This window comes from Carcharodon carcharias, chromosome 21 (genome assembly GCF_017639515.1).
Source record: "Carcharodon carcharias isolate sCarCar2 chromosome 21, sCarCar2.pri, whole genome shotgun sequence".
Classification (NCBI taxonomy): domain Eukaryota; kingdom Metazoa; phylum Chordata; class Chondrichthyes; order Lamniformes; family Lamnidae; genus Carcharodon; species Carcharodon carcharias.
In genome coordinates, this window is record NC_054487.1 from 23884807 (window position 1) to 23899387 (window position 14581).

Sequence of the window (14581 nt, forward strand, 5' to 3'; positions counted from 1 at the left end):
TCCCACCGGAACAGCTCCTTTCCACCCCAGTGCTGGTGCCAGTGCCCATGAACTGAAACCCATTCCTCCTGCACCAATCTTTTAGCCATGCATTTAACGACTTTATTTACCCAATGCCAGCATGCCCGTGGTTCAGGTAGTAATCCTGAGATTATTTCCTTGGAGGTTCTGCTTTTTAATTTAGCTCCTACCTGTTCAAATTCTTTCAGTAGAACCTCCTTTCTGGTCCTATCAATGTCGTTGGTACCAATTTGGATCCCTTGCCTCCTACTCAAAGTTCCTTTCCAGCCCTGAGGAGATGTCCTTAACCCTGGCACTGTGCAGGCAAGACAACCTTCAGGATTCATGCTCACAGCTGCAGAGAACAGTATCTATCACCCTAATGATACTGGCCCCTACCACTACTACATTTCTATTTTCTCCCTCCACTTGAATGGCTCCCTGTACCACGGTGCTATGGTCAGTTCACTCATCCTCCCTGCAGTTCCCGCTCTTGTCCACATAGCTTGCAAGAACCTCATAACTGTTGGACAATTGCAGGGGCTGAGGCTCCTCAACCGCTACCCCTGGGTCCCCATATCTGCCTCACCTGCAATCACACCCTCTTGTCCCTGGACACAGACCAAATTTGAATGACCTAATCTGAGGGGTGTGACCACCTCCTGGAGCTAAGTGTCCAGGTAACTTTCCCCCTCCCTGATGTGGCGCAACGTCTACAGCTCAGACTCCAGATCCTCAACTCAGAGCTGAAGTTCCTCGAGCTGCAAACACTCGCTACAGATGTGTTGGCTGTGGATCACCTTGGTGTCCGGCAGCTCCCACATGCTGCAGCAGCAACACATCACCCATCCTGCCATCGCTATCGTATTTTATTTATTAATTAATTACTCTAGTATCCCTGCTTTTTACGCCTGAAGAATCCCCTGCTCTTTACACTTTATTGTAATTACTTTTTTATTACACCAGCATCAACCTTATACTTAACAAGCTATTTTTAAGAAAAAGAAAAAAAAGACTAGAAACCTAAACACAAACTAAAGACCTTACTTTTACTTTAAAGACTAGAAATATTCACCAGTCCTACACACCTATCAGCTGCTTTCCCTGCACTCGCGTCACGTTGTGGTTTGTGACGTCACTCCGCCACTGTCTCACTGCGGGTAGGCCTCTCGATCTGCGGCTTTATCCTCTCCCGCTCATGTCTCACTCAAAATATACTATTTTGAGCCTTAGGAATAGAATAAACCTTAATCACTTACCAGATACACACCAATTAACCAGCTTCTTCTCCTGTAGCAGAGCAAGAATCAATTTCTGGAGGCTGAAAAAGTTTAGGCAAAAGCAACCAAACACCTCTCTCCCTTCCTCCACATAACTCACTGCAGAGCTCAGCTCTGGCGCACTCTTGTCAGTCGCACTATGTTGGCTACTTGTGTATGTTTTTTTTTGTGAGTATTAAATACGGAATGCTTCACGAATTTCCGTGTCATCCTTGGGCAGGGGCTATGCTAATCTTATCTGTATCGTTCCAATTTTAGTGTATGTGAACAAAAAAGGCCTATTTGAGTCACTTAATGAGGATCCAGTATCAGTTGGTTCTTAAGCTACCTTTTCACTGTAACCCTTGAAAAAACCCTGTTTAAGGCTGGCAACTACAGAGTTTAAACTGTCGATTTCAGTTTAATGCCAATTAAGTTTGTACAAAATAAAAATGTTGACTTTCTTACCCAACAACTGCATGCGCTCAGTGTTAGGTTAAACTAAACTTTTCGTCTTCAACTCTTCAGGTCACTTCATAAGAATACCAATATGGGAGGAAGACGACAATTTATACTGTATGTGAAGAGAGTGCTGATTGGTTGGCAATTGCACTCTGGTAGAGATGTTGCCATGGAGAATGCACCAGTGATGATGACTGACAGTTAACTTTCAAGCATTGTTTGAAATTTAAACCAGGCAGCTTGACCCTGATTGGTCAAGGCATTGCCCTGAGGCATGGGTCATTGAATGGCTGTCACTAATTTTGTTTTTGTTTAGCCAAAACAGACGCAATGTGTGTTCATGTTCTTTCTGTCTGCAAAGAACAGGGCTTTGTGTGTAGCTTATGTAGCTTCCAGTACATGCAAATGCACCACACTGTGTGCTTGACTGACAATCTTAAATTGGTTGCCAGTGTAATTCTTAGCACACTGAGGATTGTTTTGCAAATGTTGTCCAATCACAGAATCACATCTAATGTTGTATACTGTTTTGAGTTTTGCAAGCACGGGCTGGTTGCGAACAGCGGCTGAGACATGTTGTTTGATACGATCTGCCAGTCTGAGATGTACGGCCTACACACCTAGCATCACACTGGCACTGAAATTCATATACCACATTACTCATTTGTGTGATAGGCAGAACATCTTTTTGGCTTGACGGCAGTATCCTGTTAGTGGCGAATACCAGGTGTGTTACTACTGCATAGTAGCAGCGTGAAACAGCTAGCTTCACCTGTTGCTCAAAAGTTTTGAGATACCTTCCCTGTCCAAGGTAATCTGAGGTAGACTGGGCACTTCTCAGCCATATGCCCATTCAAGTTTGCCTGATACACAGCGTGAAGTGATCTGATCAGGGTAGCTGTTATCTTGCACCCTATTGTCTTTGGTGCACCCTATTACAGCATCAAGGTTGTATGGTGAGCATATGGCTCAGGCCCTATTTACAAGGTTGCCGATAAGACCAATCTTACAGCATGTGGAACTGTAAGAATCCCAACACGTGTATTGACCACTGTAGGTCACTGAAAGCTAACATGCAGATGCAGCAAGCAATTAGGAAGCCTGATTAGACCGCGCTTGGAGTACTGTGTGCTGTTTTGGTCCCCTTACCTTAGAGAAGATATTATTGCCGTAGATGGAGTTCCCTGGATGGCAGGACTGTCACATGAAGAGAGATTGGGGAAACTGGGCCTGTGTTCTCTAGAGTTTTGAAGAATGAGAGGTGATCTCATTGAAAACTATATTATACCTAGAGGGATAGACAGGGTAGATGCAGGTAAGAAGTTTCCATTGGCTGTGGAGTCCAGAACCAGGGGACACAATTTCAAAATAAGGGAGAAGCCACTTAAGGGAGAATTTTTTTTTTTACTCAGATTGGGAATCTTTGGAATTCTCTACCCCAGAGATCCGTGGAAGCTCAGTCACTGAGTATGTTTAAAGCAAAGATTGACAGACTTCTAAATACCAATGACATAAAGGGATATGGGGATAGTGTGGGGGGAGAAAAGGCATTGAAGTGGATGATCAACCATGATCATATTGAATGGTGGAGCATGTTCAATGGGCTGAATAGTTTCCTACTGCTCACGTGTCCCCATGTTCTCCCTGTCTCTCTCTCTCTGCCCCTCTCCCTCTCTCAAAGAAACTAGGAGCAGGAGTAGGCCATTTCACCCTTCGAGCCTGCCCCGCCATTCATTATGATCATGGCTGATCATCCAACTCAATAGCCTGCTCCCGCTTTCTACCCTTTGACACCTTTCGCCCCAAGAGCTATATCTAAGTCCTTCTTGAAAACATACAATGTTTTGGTCCCAACTACTTTCTGTGGTAACAAATTCCACAGGCTCACCACTCTTTGGGTGAAGAAATTTCTCCTCATCTCAATCCAAAATGGTCTACCCCATATCCTCAGACTGTGACCCCTGGTTCTGGACTCAATCTCTCCTCATATGTTAGTCCCACCATCCCAGGAATCAGTTGGGTGCTGCACTCCCTCTATAGCAAGTACATCCTTCCTCAGATAAGGAGACCAAAACTGCACACAATATTCCAGGGGCGGTCTCACCAAGGCCCTGTACAATTGCAGCAAGACATCCCTGTTCCTGTACTTGAATCCATTGGCTATGAAGATCAACATACCTGCATGCTTACCTTCAGCGACTGGTGTATGAGGACACCCAGGTCTTGTTGCATATTCCCCTCTCTTAATTTATAGCCATTCAGATAACAATCTGCCTTCCTGTTTTTGCTACCAAAATGGATAACCTCACATTTATCCACATTATACTGCATCTGCCATGCATTTGCCCACTCACTCAGCTTGTCCAAATCGCCCTGAAGCATCTCTGCATCCTCCCCACAGCTCACCTCCCCCCACCCAGCTTTGTGTCATCTGCAAATCTGGAGATATTACATTTAATTCTCTCATCTAAATCATTAATATATATTGTAAATAACTGGGGTCCCAACACCAATCCTTGCAGTACCCCACTAGTTACGGCCTGCCATTTGGAAAAAGACCCGTTTAATCCTACCTTTTGTTTCCTGTCTGCCAACCAGTTTTCTATCCATCTCAATGCACGACCCCAAATCCCATGTGCTTTAATTTTACTTGTCAATCTCTTATGTGAGACTTTGTCGAAAGCTTTCTGAAAGTCCAAATAAACCACATCCACTGGCTCCCCCTCATCAACTCTACTAGTTACATCCTTGAAAAATTCCAGTAGATTTGTCAAGCATGATTTCCCTTTCGTAAATCCATGCTGACTCTGTCCGATTCTGCCACTGTTTTCTAAGTGCTCAGCTATTAAATCTTTTGTAATGGACTCTAGAATTTTCTCCACTACTGACGTCAGATTGACTGGTCTATAATTCCCTGTTTTCTCTCTGTCTCCCTTATTAAATAGCAGGGTTACCTTAGCTGCCCTCCAATCTGTAGGAACTGTTCCAGAGTCTATAGAATCTTAGAAGATGACCACCAATGCATCCACTATTTCTAGGGCCACTTCCTTAGTGGCCCTCTGGGATGTAGATTATCAGGCCCCAGGGATTTATCGGCCTTCAATCCCATCAATTTCCCCAACACTGTTTCCCTACTAATACTGATTTCTTTCAATTCCTCCCTCTCACTAAAAGCTGTGTTGCCCAACATTTCTGGTATGTTATTAGTGTCCTCCTTTGTGAAGACAGAACCAAAGTATGTATTTAGTTGGCTAGCCATTTCTTTGTCCCCCATTATAAATCCCCTTGTTTCTGACTGTAAGGAACCTACATTTGTCTTCACCAATCTTTTTCTCTTCACATAGCTATCGAAACTTTTACAGTCAGTTTTTATGTTCCCTGCAAGCTTACTCTCGTACTTTATTTTCCCCTTCTTAATCAATCCTTTGGTCCTCCTTTGCTGAATTCTAAACTGCTCCCAATCCTCAGGTCTGTTGTTTTTTCTGGCCAATTTGTATGCCTTTTCCTTGCATCTAATACTGTCTCTAATTTCCCTTGTAAGCCATAGTTTGGCCACCTTTCCTGTTTGACTTTTGCGCCAGACAGGAATAAACAATTGTTGCAGTTCACCCATGTGCTGTTTGAATGTTTGTCATTGCCTATTCACTGTCATCCCATCTCTTGGTGGCCTGCCCACCCTTGCTCACTCTCTGCCTCTCTTTGCCCCCCCACCGCATTTTTCTCTTTCTGCCTTTCTGCCCCTTGCTCTCTTTTTCTGTCTGCCTTTCCCTTGACCTCTCCCTGTCAACCCTTCTCCCTCCGTTGACCCATTGCTACCATCCCTTGGACCCTTCTCCCTCTCGCTTCCTTGCCCCTTGGCATGCACATACCTTTGCCCAATCCTGGCGCCTTGCCCACCCGCAACCAATCTCGCCCACCCCTGCTGCGCATGCCCTCTTCCTCATTTCTTCCTACCCCATCCCTCCCATCTCGCTCTCGCATGCACCTTTCCTCCCACTCACCCTCTCTTGTACTCTCCATTCCACTTGCTCCCTCTTGAAACTTCCCATCTCCTATCAATTAATCCAAATTTGAACCACTTTTTGCCTGTAGAAGTGTTTTTTAACATCAGCATTGAAAGGCCTGACTCTAATTTTTGATTCTGCCTGCTTGTCCTAGACTCCCCACCCAATGGAAATAGGTTCTCTCTGTGTACCTTATTTGTTCCTCTTAATACCTTAAAAACTTTCATCAACTCAGTCCTTTAGAGAGATGAGGAGAATTTTTTTTCTCTGATGTTAGTGAGCCTTTGGAACTCTCTTCCTCAAAAGGCAGTAGAAGCAGATTCTTTAAATATTTTTAAGGCAAAGCTGGATAAACAGTTATCGGCGGTTAGCAGGAATGTGAGGTTGAGGTTACACTCAGATCAGCCATGGTCTTACTGAACGGCAGAGCAGGCTAGAGAGGCTGAGTGGCCTAGTCCTAATTCGTATGTTTGTGTAACTATGTAGATAACAAGGAATACAACATTTATGAAATCTGTGAATCCAGTTATCATTCTAGTAAATCTGCACTTTCTCTCCGATATGTCCAATACTTTGAGATAAAGGATCCTAAACTGTGGTACCTAGAACTGCTTGCAGAACTCCAGGTGTGATCTAATCAGGGCATTATCGCTGGAGCATTAGCTTTACCCCATCCCCACCTCGTGTTCTAGTCCTCTAGGTAAAAAGATCAGCATTCCATTGGTCATTTTGATTATTTCTGTTCCTGTTCATAAATGTTAACCAATAGATGGGACCTTGAGTGGGGCCTTCACCATTTAGACAGTATTCTGTTCTATTATGTTTTAGGTCAGAAGTGCATTTATCTACATAGAAATCCATTTTCCACAGTTTTGCCCTTTCCCTTAATCCTTCAATGTCCCTGAGTAAATTTATGCTTCTATCTGTGCTCTTCACAATGCCACACATTGTGCATCATCAGTAAATTTAGATACCTGGCTTTCTGTCCAGTCATCTCAGTTGTTAAATTAAATATAGTGAATAATTGAAACCCGAATGCACATCACACTACTAGTCAATTAGAGCAGCTGGCCGTTATCCATATTCTGTGTCTTCTGCTGAGCCAGTTTCATAACCAAGAACAAAGAAAAGTACAGCACAGGAACAGGCCCTTCGGCCCTCCAAGCCTGCGCCAATCATATTGCCCGTAAACTAAAACATTTTGCACTTCCGGGGTCCGTATCCTTCTATTCCCATCCTATTCACATATTTGTCAAGCTGCCTCTTAAACACCACTATCGTACCTGCTTCCACCACCTCCTCTGGCAGTGAATTCCAGACGCTCACTACCCTCTGTGTAAACAAACTTGCCCCGCACATCTCCTCTATAGTTTTCTCCTCTCACCTTAAATCTATGTCCCCTAGTAATTGACTATTCCACCATGAGAAAAGGCTTCTGACTATCTACTCTATCCATGCCACTCATAATTTTGTAAACTTCTATCAAGTCGCCCCTCAATCTCCGTCGCTCTAGTGAGAACAATCCGAGTTTCTCCAACCTCTCCTCATAGTTAATAACCTCCAGAACAAGCAGCATCTTGGTAAACCTCCTCTGCACCCTCTCCAACGCCTCCATCTCCTTCTGGTAACGTGGCGACCAGAATTGCATGCAATATTCCAAGTGTGGCCTAACCAAGGTTCTATACAGCTGCAGCATGACTTCCCAGCTTTTATACTCAATACCCCTGCCAATGAAGGCAATATGCCATATGCCTTCCTGACTACCTTATCCACCTGCGTTGCCACTTTCAGTGACCTGTGGACCTGTACACCCAGATCCCTCTACCCGTCGATGCAATTAAGGGTTCTGCCATTTACTGTATAATTCCTGCTTGTATTAGACCTTCCAAAATGCATTACCTCGCTTTTGTCCGGCTTAAACTCCATCTGCTATTTCTCCGCCCAAGTCTCCAACCAATCTATATCCCATTGTATCCTTTGACGATCCTCTTCACTATCTGCAACTCCCCCAGCCTTAATATTGTCTGCAAACTTATTAATTAGCCCAGTTACATTTTCCTTCAAATCATTTATGTATACTACAAACAGCAAAGGTCCCGGCACTGATCCCTGCGGAACTCCACTAGTCACAGCTCTCCATTCAAAAAAGCACCCTTCCACTGCTACCCTCTGTCTTCTATGACCAAGCCAATTCTGTATCCACCTTGCCAGCTCACCTCTGTTCCCATGCGACTTTACCTTCTGTACCAGTCTGCCATGAGGGACCTTGTCAAAGGCCTTACTGAAATCCATGTATATAACATCCACTGCCCTTCCATCATCGATTACCTTTGTCACTTCCACGAAAAACTCGATCAAGTTACGACCTCCCCTTCACAAAACCATGCTGCTTCTCACTAATACACCCATTTGCTTCCAAATGGTAGTAAATCCTGTCACGAAGAATCTTCTCCAATAATTTCCCTACCACTGACATAAGGCTCACCGGCCTGTAATTTCCTGGATTATCCCTGCTACCCTTCTTAAACAATGGAACAACATTGGCCATTCTCCAGTCCTCTGGGACCTCACTCGTAGCCAGTAAGGATACAAAGATTTCTGTCAAGGCCCCAGCAATCTCCTCCCTTGCCTCCCTCAGTATCCTGGGGTAGATCCCATCTGGCCCTGGGGACTTATCCACCTTAATATTCTTCAAGATGCCTAACACCTCTTTTTTGATCTCGACATGATCCAGGCTATCTACACACTCTTCCCTAGACAAATCGACCGCTAAGCCTTTCTCTTTGGTGAGTACTGATGAGAAGTATTCATTTAGTATCTCTCCCATTTCTTCTTGTTCCACACACAGATTCCCACCTATGTCCCTGAGTGGGCCTACCCTTTCCCTGGCTACCCTATTGCTTTTTGCATATGTATAAAAGGCCTTGGGATTTTCCTTAATCCTGGTTGCCAGTGACTTTTCATGACCCCTTTTAGCCCTCCTGACTCCTTGCTTAAGTTTCTTCCTACTTTCTTTATATTCTCCACGGGCTTCATCTGTTCCCAGCCTTCTAGCCCTTACAGATGCTTCCCTTTTCTTTTTGACTAATCTCACAATATCCTTCGTTATCCAAGGTTCCTGAAACTTGCCATCCTTATCCTTCATCCTAGCAGGAACATGCCGGTCCTGAATTCTTATCAACTGACGTTTGAAAGCCCCCCACATGTCAGTTGTTGATTTGCCCTCAAACATTCGCCTCCAGTCTAGATTCCTCAGTTCCTGCCTAACCAGGTGAATAATTTTCCTGCAGGAGCTTCACATTTAGTTAACAGTCTTTCATGAGGGACTTTAGCAAATGCCATCTGAAAGTTCATGTAAAAGTAACATCCCGTCCACTACTTTAGTCACTTCTTCAAAGAATTCAATCAGGGTGGTCAGGTATGACCTAACTGTTACCAATTGGTGTTTACTTTTTCTGAGTACCTGAAAAGTTTCAGGGTATTCAGCCTTAGGTAAGGCTAATAATTTCTTAACAGACGTTGTGTAACTAGCCTGTTATTCACTGGTTTCCTTCCTCACTTTCTTATATAGTGGAGTAATATGCACAATTTTGAAATCAAAAAGAATGGTTCCTGAATCAAGAGGACTTTGGAAGATCACAGATGAGCATCTGCAATATCTCACCTACTTCCTTTAAACCCTGGATTGAAACCATCTGGTCCTGGGGATTTTTCGCTCTATAGTGACGTTATTTTCTTCTTTATTGTTGTTTTATTTACTTTAATTTTGCTAAGTTTCTTGGGAATCTCTTAGGAGCACTCCCCTCTTCCTGTACTGTAAATACTGATTGAAAGTAATTGTTCAATATATCCACCATTTTCTTATTTTCATTGACATAATCAGTTATCAAAGGGCCCACAATTCTCCTGACCACCATATTTTTCTGAATATAATTGTCAATGTTTTTTCTTGTTTTTGATATCCTTGCAATTTCTTTTCATACAACCTTTCTGTAGCTCTATCTATTATGTCACTTTTTGTTGTTCCTTGTATCTCTCCTAGTTGCCAGGATCTGTGCTTTTCTTTTCCATTTTTGTATGCTTTTTCTTTTGGTTTTATGTTGTCTGTTATCTCTTTAGTCATCCATGGATGTTTGCACGTGGACCACTTGCTCCTTAGGGCATGAACTGGTTCTGTATCACAAATTCTTTTTTGAAAAGTCCATATGTCATTTCTACCCATAAACAGATGTGCCCGATTTACTGCAGATTCTCCATCCCGTCATGTTGAAGTCAGCCTTACTGAACTCTCAAATCTTAGCTGTTTTGTGTTTCTCCCTTTCGAATACTACATTGAATAGGATCACATTATGATCACATTTAGATAAATGTTCACACGCTGATAGGCAGGCAACGAAATCTGACTTTTTACTTATTACGAAATCTAATATGGTATCCCCCCTTGTTAAATCAAGGATATAACGCTTCACAACACTATCCCAGCCTCACTAAAGCAATTTTTACCTTTCTGTTATGAGCTAGTCTGCTTATCCCAATCTATAACCTCTGATTACAACCACTCTGTCTTTATTTGATCATCTTATTTCATTAAAGTGAGTCCCCAACCCTCTAATATTTTACTCGCATTTTTTATTTCTCTGCCCTGGTTCAAATGTTTTCCCTTTAACTGTAGTGCCTAAAGAACAATTTCTGATTATTAGTCTATTCTCTTCCCTTTTCGTTTTAGAACTATTACCTATACCACCTTCTCCACTTGAGCACTAACTCACTTTGGCTGTAGCCCTCACTGAATCTCTCCCACTTGTCCCTTCTTGAGTTAATAGTGCATACAGCAAAATCCAATAGGGTTGTGCCTCAGTGAAACTGATTGCAAGGTCTCTTATTTTTAAAAAAAAATGAAACTTAATGTTCCCTTAGTAAAGCTGTTTAAATTTCTCATCTTTTTCAAAAGATCTCAAAGAAAAAAATGACTAAATCAGTGCCAGTCCACCATCAGAAGTAAGTTAATTTTAAAGGGTAGAATTTTCAAAACATTCTGGACTATTCTATAGTTAGATTGGAGCATGGTAGTCAGTTCCTAAGTAAATTAAAAGAAAATGTTTTGTTCATTAACATACCTAATTAGTATTCTTGCACCCAAAGAAACCCTCTTACTTTTTGGAACCTACTTAAATGTGTGGAAACTCCCAATGATGAATAATTCAGTCTGAGGGTGTGAACAGTTTTGAAAGTGGATCCTGCTTATTGCGCGGTATTTTTTAAATTAGCGCAAAGATCATGGAAACTCAATTTGAGTGAGCCTATTTATTTTTCTGGTATCGATCTAAAACACCTGCACATTTAGGGACATCTCTTGAAAACTTTTTTTCCATATTCTTTCATTGTAAATGTACAATTCCTATCTCTTTCACACCCTAACAGCCCACATCATACTTCAGTTATTATAATGCTCATGTCCTATGGAAACAGTTTATCTTTTGAATTATTATGGCAACATACCCAAGATGACTAACATCGTTTTTCTTTAACTCCAATTTGGCCTTCTGGTAGATAGAGGAGTAGGGCGTCGGACATTCAATAGTTCAACCATTGCAACAAAGTCCCTGTTTACTGGCTTATTCTGTGAGGGTTCTGAACCTGTGTGTATTGCTTTGATTCAGGAACGTTCTGATAAAACAGTGAAGCGGCTTCAACTAATGACACAGCGATATGAGGCACTAGAAAAGCGACGAGGGATGGAAGTGGAAGGCTTTAAAAATGACATCAAGCTGCTGCGGCAGCGGCTGAAGGATGTGGAGAAGCAGCTATTCAAGGTAAGCCGAACCATTTAATACTTACTTGGATTACACTCTGCCCTATCTTTCTGAAAACTTTATTTTTTTTTGCTTCAGTTACCAACCTGCTCTTAGGTCACAGCCAATTCCACTCCTATAGAACATTGCACATTGTATTTATCCAATCAGCCACCTGCTAAAAGTGTCAAGCAAAACCCAGAGCTGTTCTTGCACACAAGCTTTCACTCACCTGTTAGAACTCTAAAATGCTGGTACAAACAGTGAGGTGCAATCAGCAATGAGCTGAGAGAGCAGAGTATAGGTTGGGTGCAAGGGGCAGAAAGCGGTGTGTAGGTTGGGTGCAAGGGTCAGAAAGCGGCGTGTAGGTGGGTTGCAAGGATCAGAAAGCGGTTTGTTGGTTGGGTGCAAGGGACTGGACATGATATACGGCCGGGGTACAAGGGGCCCCGGTGAGGTGTGTAGTTAGTACAAGCTCCCAGGAAAGGTGTGTTTGGTGTGGGCATCACACTGGAGGTGGTGGAAGTAGCAGAGGTTGAATATAGTGAGCTGGAGAGAAGGGCGAGGGGAACTTTATTGTGGCTCTGGAAGGGAGGGGAGTGGTGAGAGCGAAGGTGTGGGAAGTGGGATGGACATGTTGAGATCACCCTGTCAGATATGGGGAGGAGGAATCCTCAGTTGAGCAATATCAGAACATGACAGACAAAGATTGGAATGGAGTCCTTCCAGAAAACAGGGCATGAGGAAATGTAGCTGAAGTGTTGTGTATATATAAAGCTTGACTTCTACCCCTTGTATTCCACTCCTAGATTTGAAGGCCAGCATTCCATTAACCATTTTCTCTACCTATTCATGACATTTTGACGATCTATATACCTGGACACCCAATTCTCTTTGGACCTTCACTGTTTAGAAAGTACTCTTCTATCCTTTTTTGTTTCTAGGTCCATGACTTTAGATTTACCTATATTGAAACTCGTTTGATGCAGTTTACCCATTCACTTAATCTATCAATGTCTCTTTGTAATTTTATATTTCCATCTATGCCACTTAAATCCCACTTAATTTTATGTCATCGGTAAATTTGGATATGTGGCTTTCTATCTGATCAAAGATGTTTATAAATTCGGTCGCTAGTTGAAGTCCTGGTACAGATCCATGTGGGGTGCCACTATTGACATCTTGTCAATTTGCTGCCCATTATCTCTATTCTCCAATCTTGCCAATCAGCCAATTACCTAACCAGGTGTTAGGTAATAGAGACAATTTGTTATATTTGTATTTGTGGGTGTTAGGAATGAATTTTAACTTTAAAGTTTAAGTTTGATTTGTATTTCTGTATCTTTGTGTTAAGAAAAGGTCAAGTTGAGTTTTAGTTTCACTTTAAAAGGTGCCTGCATTTTCAATGAGAGTTTTACGACTGAGAAGTTAAAGCAAACAAGAATAGAAAAAAAACTATGCTGTTGCCTGGCAATAGGGCTCTAGAGAGGCAGGCCCCACCTGTGCACACAGAAAAACTAAAGATAAAGCAGTTTTGCGTTCAGTTGGGAGCAGCTGCCAGGCAGAAGCAGCCTAGAAGGAAGGGGCAGATGGCCAGTCCCAAACCAAGGTTGGTTATAAGTAGCTGCCAGAGAGAGACCGAAGCAAAGGAACAGATAACACATCCCAAGCTAAAGAAGACAGTCCCCAAATCCAAGGGAGTAGAACAGGAAAGATCCCAAGAAGACCTTCTAGTCAAAGGAAGGACAGGAACGTGAAGTTAAGATTGAGAAGCAGCGAAAGGCTCTAAGCTTCAAGTTTAAAGAGATGAAAGCTACAGGAATCAGATTGTGTTTTTTTTTATTCATTCAAGGGATGTGGGCTTTGCTGGCTGAGCCAGCATTTATTGCCCATCCCTAATTACCCTTGAGAAGGTGGTGTTGAGCTGCAGTCCATGTGGTGGAGGTACACGCACAGTGCTGTTAGGGAGAGAGTTCGAGGATTTTGACCCAGCGACAGTGGAGAAATGGCGATATATTTCCCAGTCGGGATGGTGAGTGACTTAGAGGGGAACTTCCAGGTGGTGGTGTTCCCACCTTTTTGCTGCCCTTATCTTTCTAGATTGTAGTCACCATGGGTTTGGAAGGTGCTATCTAAGGAGCCTTGGTGAATTCCTGCAGTGCATCTTGTAAATGGTACACACTGCTGCTACTGTGCATCATTGGTGGAGGGAGTGATGTTTGTGGATGTGATGCCAATCAAATGGGCTGCTTTGTCCTGGATGGTGTCAAGCTTCTTGATTTGAAGGCTTGTAAGAAGTCAGAAGGTCCAAAGAGACAACTGAAGGTTTGTGACTCTTTGCTATGGGTATATGAAACAGTGGTGTACCATTGACGGATGAGTTGGTGTGAGAGAGTGCGTGGAAGAAAGTGTGAATGCACATGCTGACCCCAGGGGACTAGAACACGGGAAGGAGAATTTGAAACCCAGGAGGTGGACCCTTGCGGAGGGTGTCTGTGAGAAAGCTCTTTGAGTGGAGTTTGGAAACCCTCGTTGAGAGACAGAGTTCAGTGAGACCGGTTGGTTCAGTGTGTCAAGTGTCTGGGGTGAGTTGAGGAAAGATCCATAGCATATGATTAAGGTGGCATCTGTCACTTGGTTTCAGAGTGTGGTGTGTCTAACCACAGGTCGCCTCTTGGTACTGTGTATTTACTGTGGACTTTAGAGTATAAGATAGCTTTTGTAACTTGTGTTATTCTTATAAACCTGTATATACCTGTAAAGATATAGTTGTGGGTGAAGGAGTATTGTAATATAGTTCATCTTTTCTTGTTGAATAAATGTTTTATTCTTTTGTTAAAAGTTCATCAGCTGACTCCTGTGACTCTGCTCAGTAGCTACTCTCCAAGTATCTAAACAAATTACAAAAGTTAGGATCTATCAAGATGGGTTCCACCCTGGGATCAGGCTTGTCCAGTGGTAACATCAGCTGGGATCGTAACACCAGGATAATTTATCTTCAATTCCTTGGGTCATAACTTAACCTAACATTCTCTTACAAGGGACTTTATCAAATACCTTATTC

General features: G+C 42.8%; 1 protein-coding gene and 1 non-coding gene across 2 annotated transcripts in view; one reads left to right on the forward strand and one right to left on the reverse strand.

Moving 5' to 3' along the window:
- Window positions 1-14581, forward strand: part of ccdc77 (coiled-coil domain containing 77) — an 84191-nt gene that overhangs the window by 68849 nt on the left and 761 nt on the right. Inside the window, exon 10 of the mRNA XM_041216108.1 lies at window positions 11386-11538. Within this exon, the coding sequence (XP_041072042.1) occupies window positions 11386-11538 (153 nt within the window). The remainder of the gene's footprint in view (window positions 1-11385; window positions 11539-14581) is intronic.
- On the reverse strand, window positions 1456-1558 carry LOC121293461. The gene has a single exon (XR_005946540.1). It is a non-coding gene; the product is annotated as a U6 spliceosomal RNA (small nuclear RNA).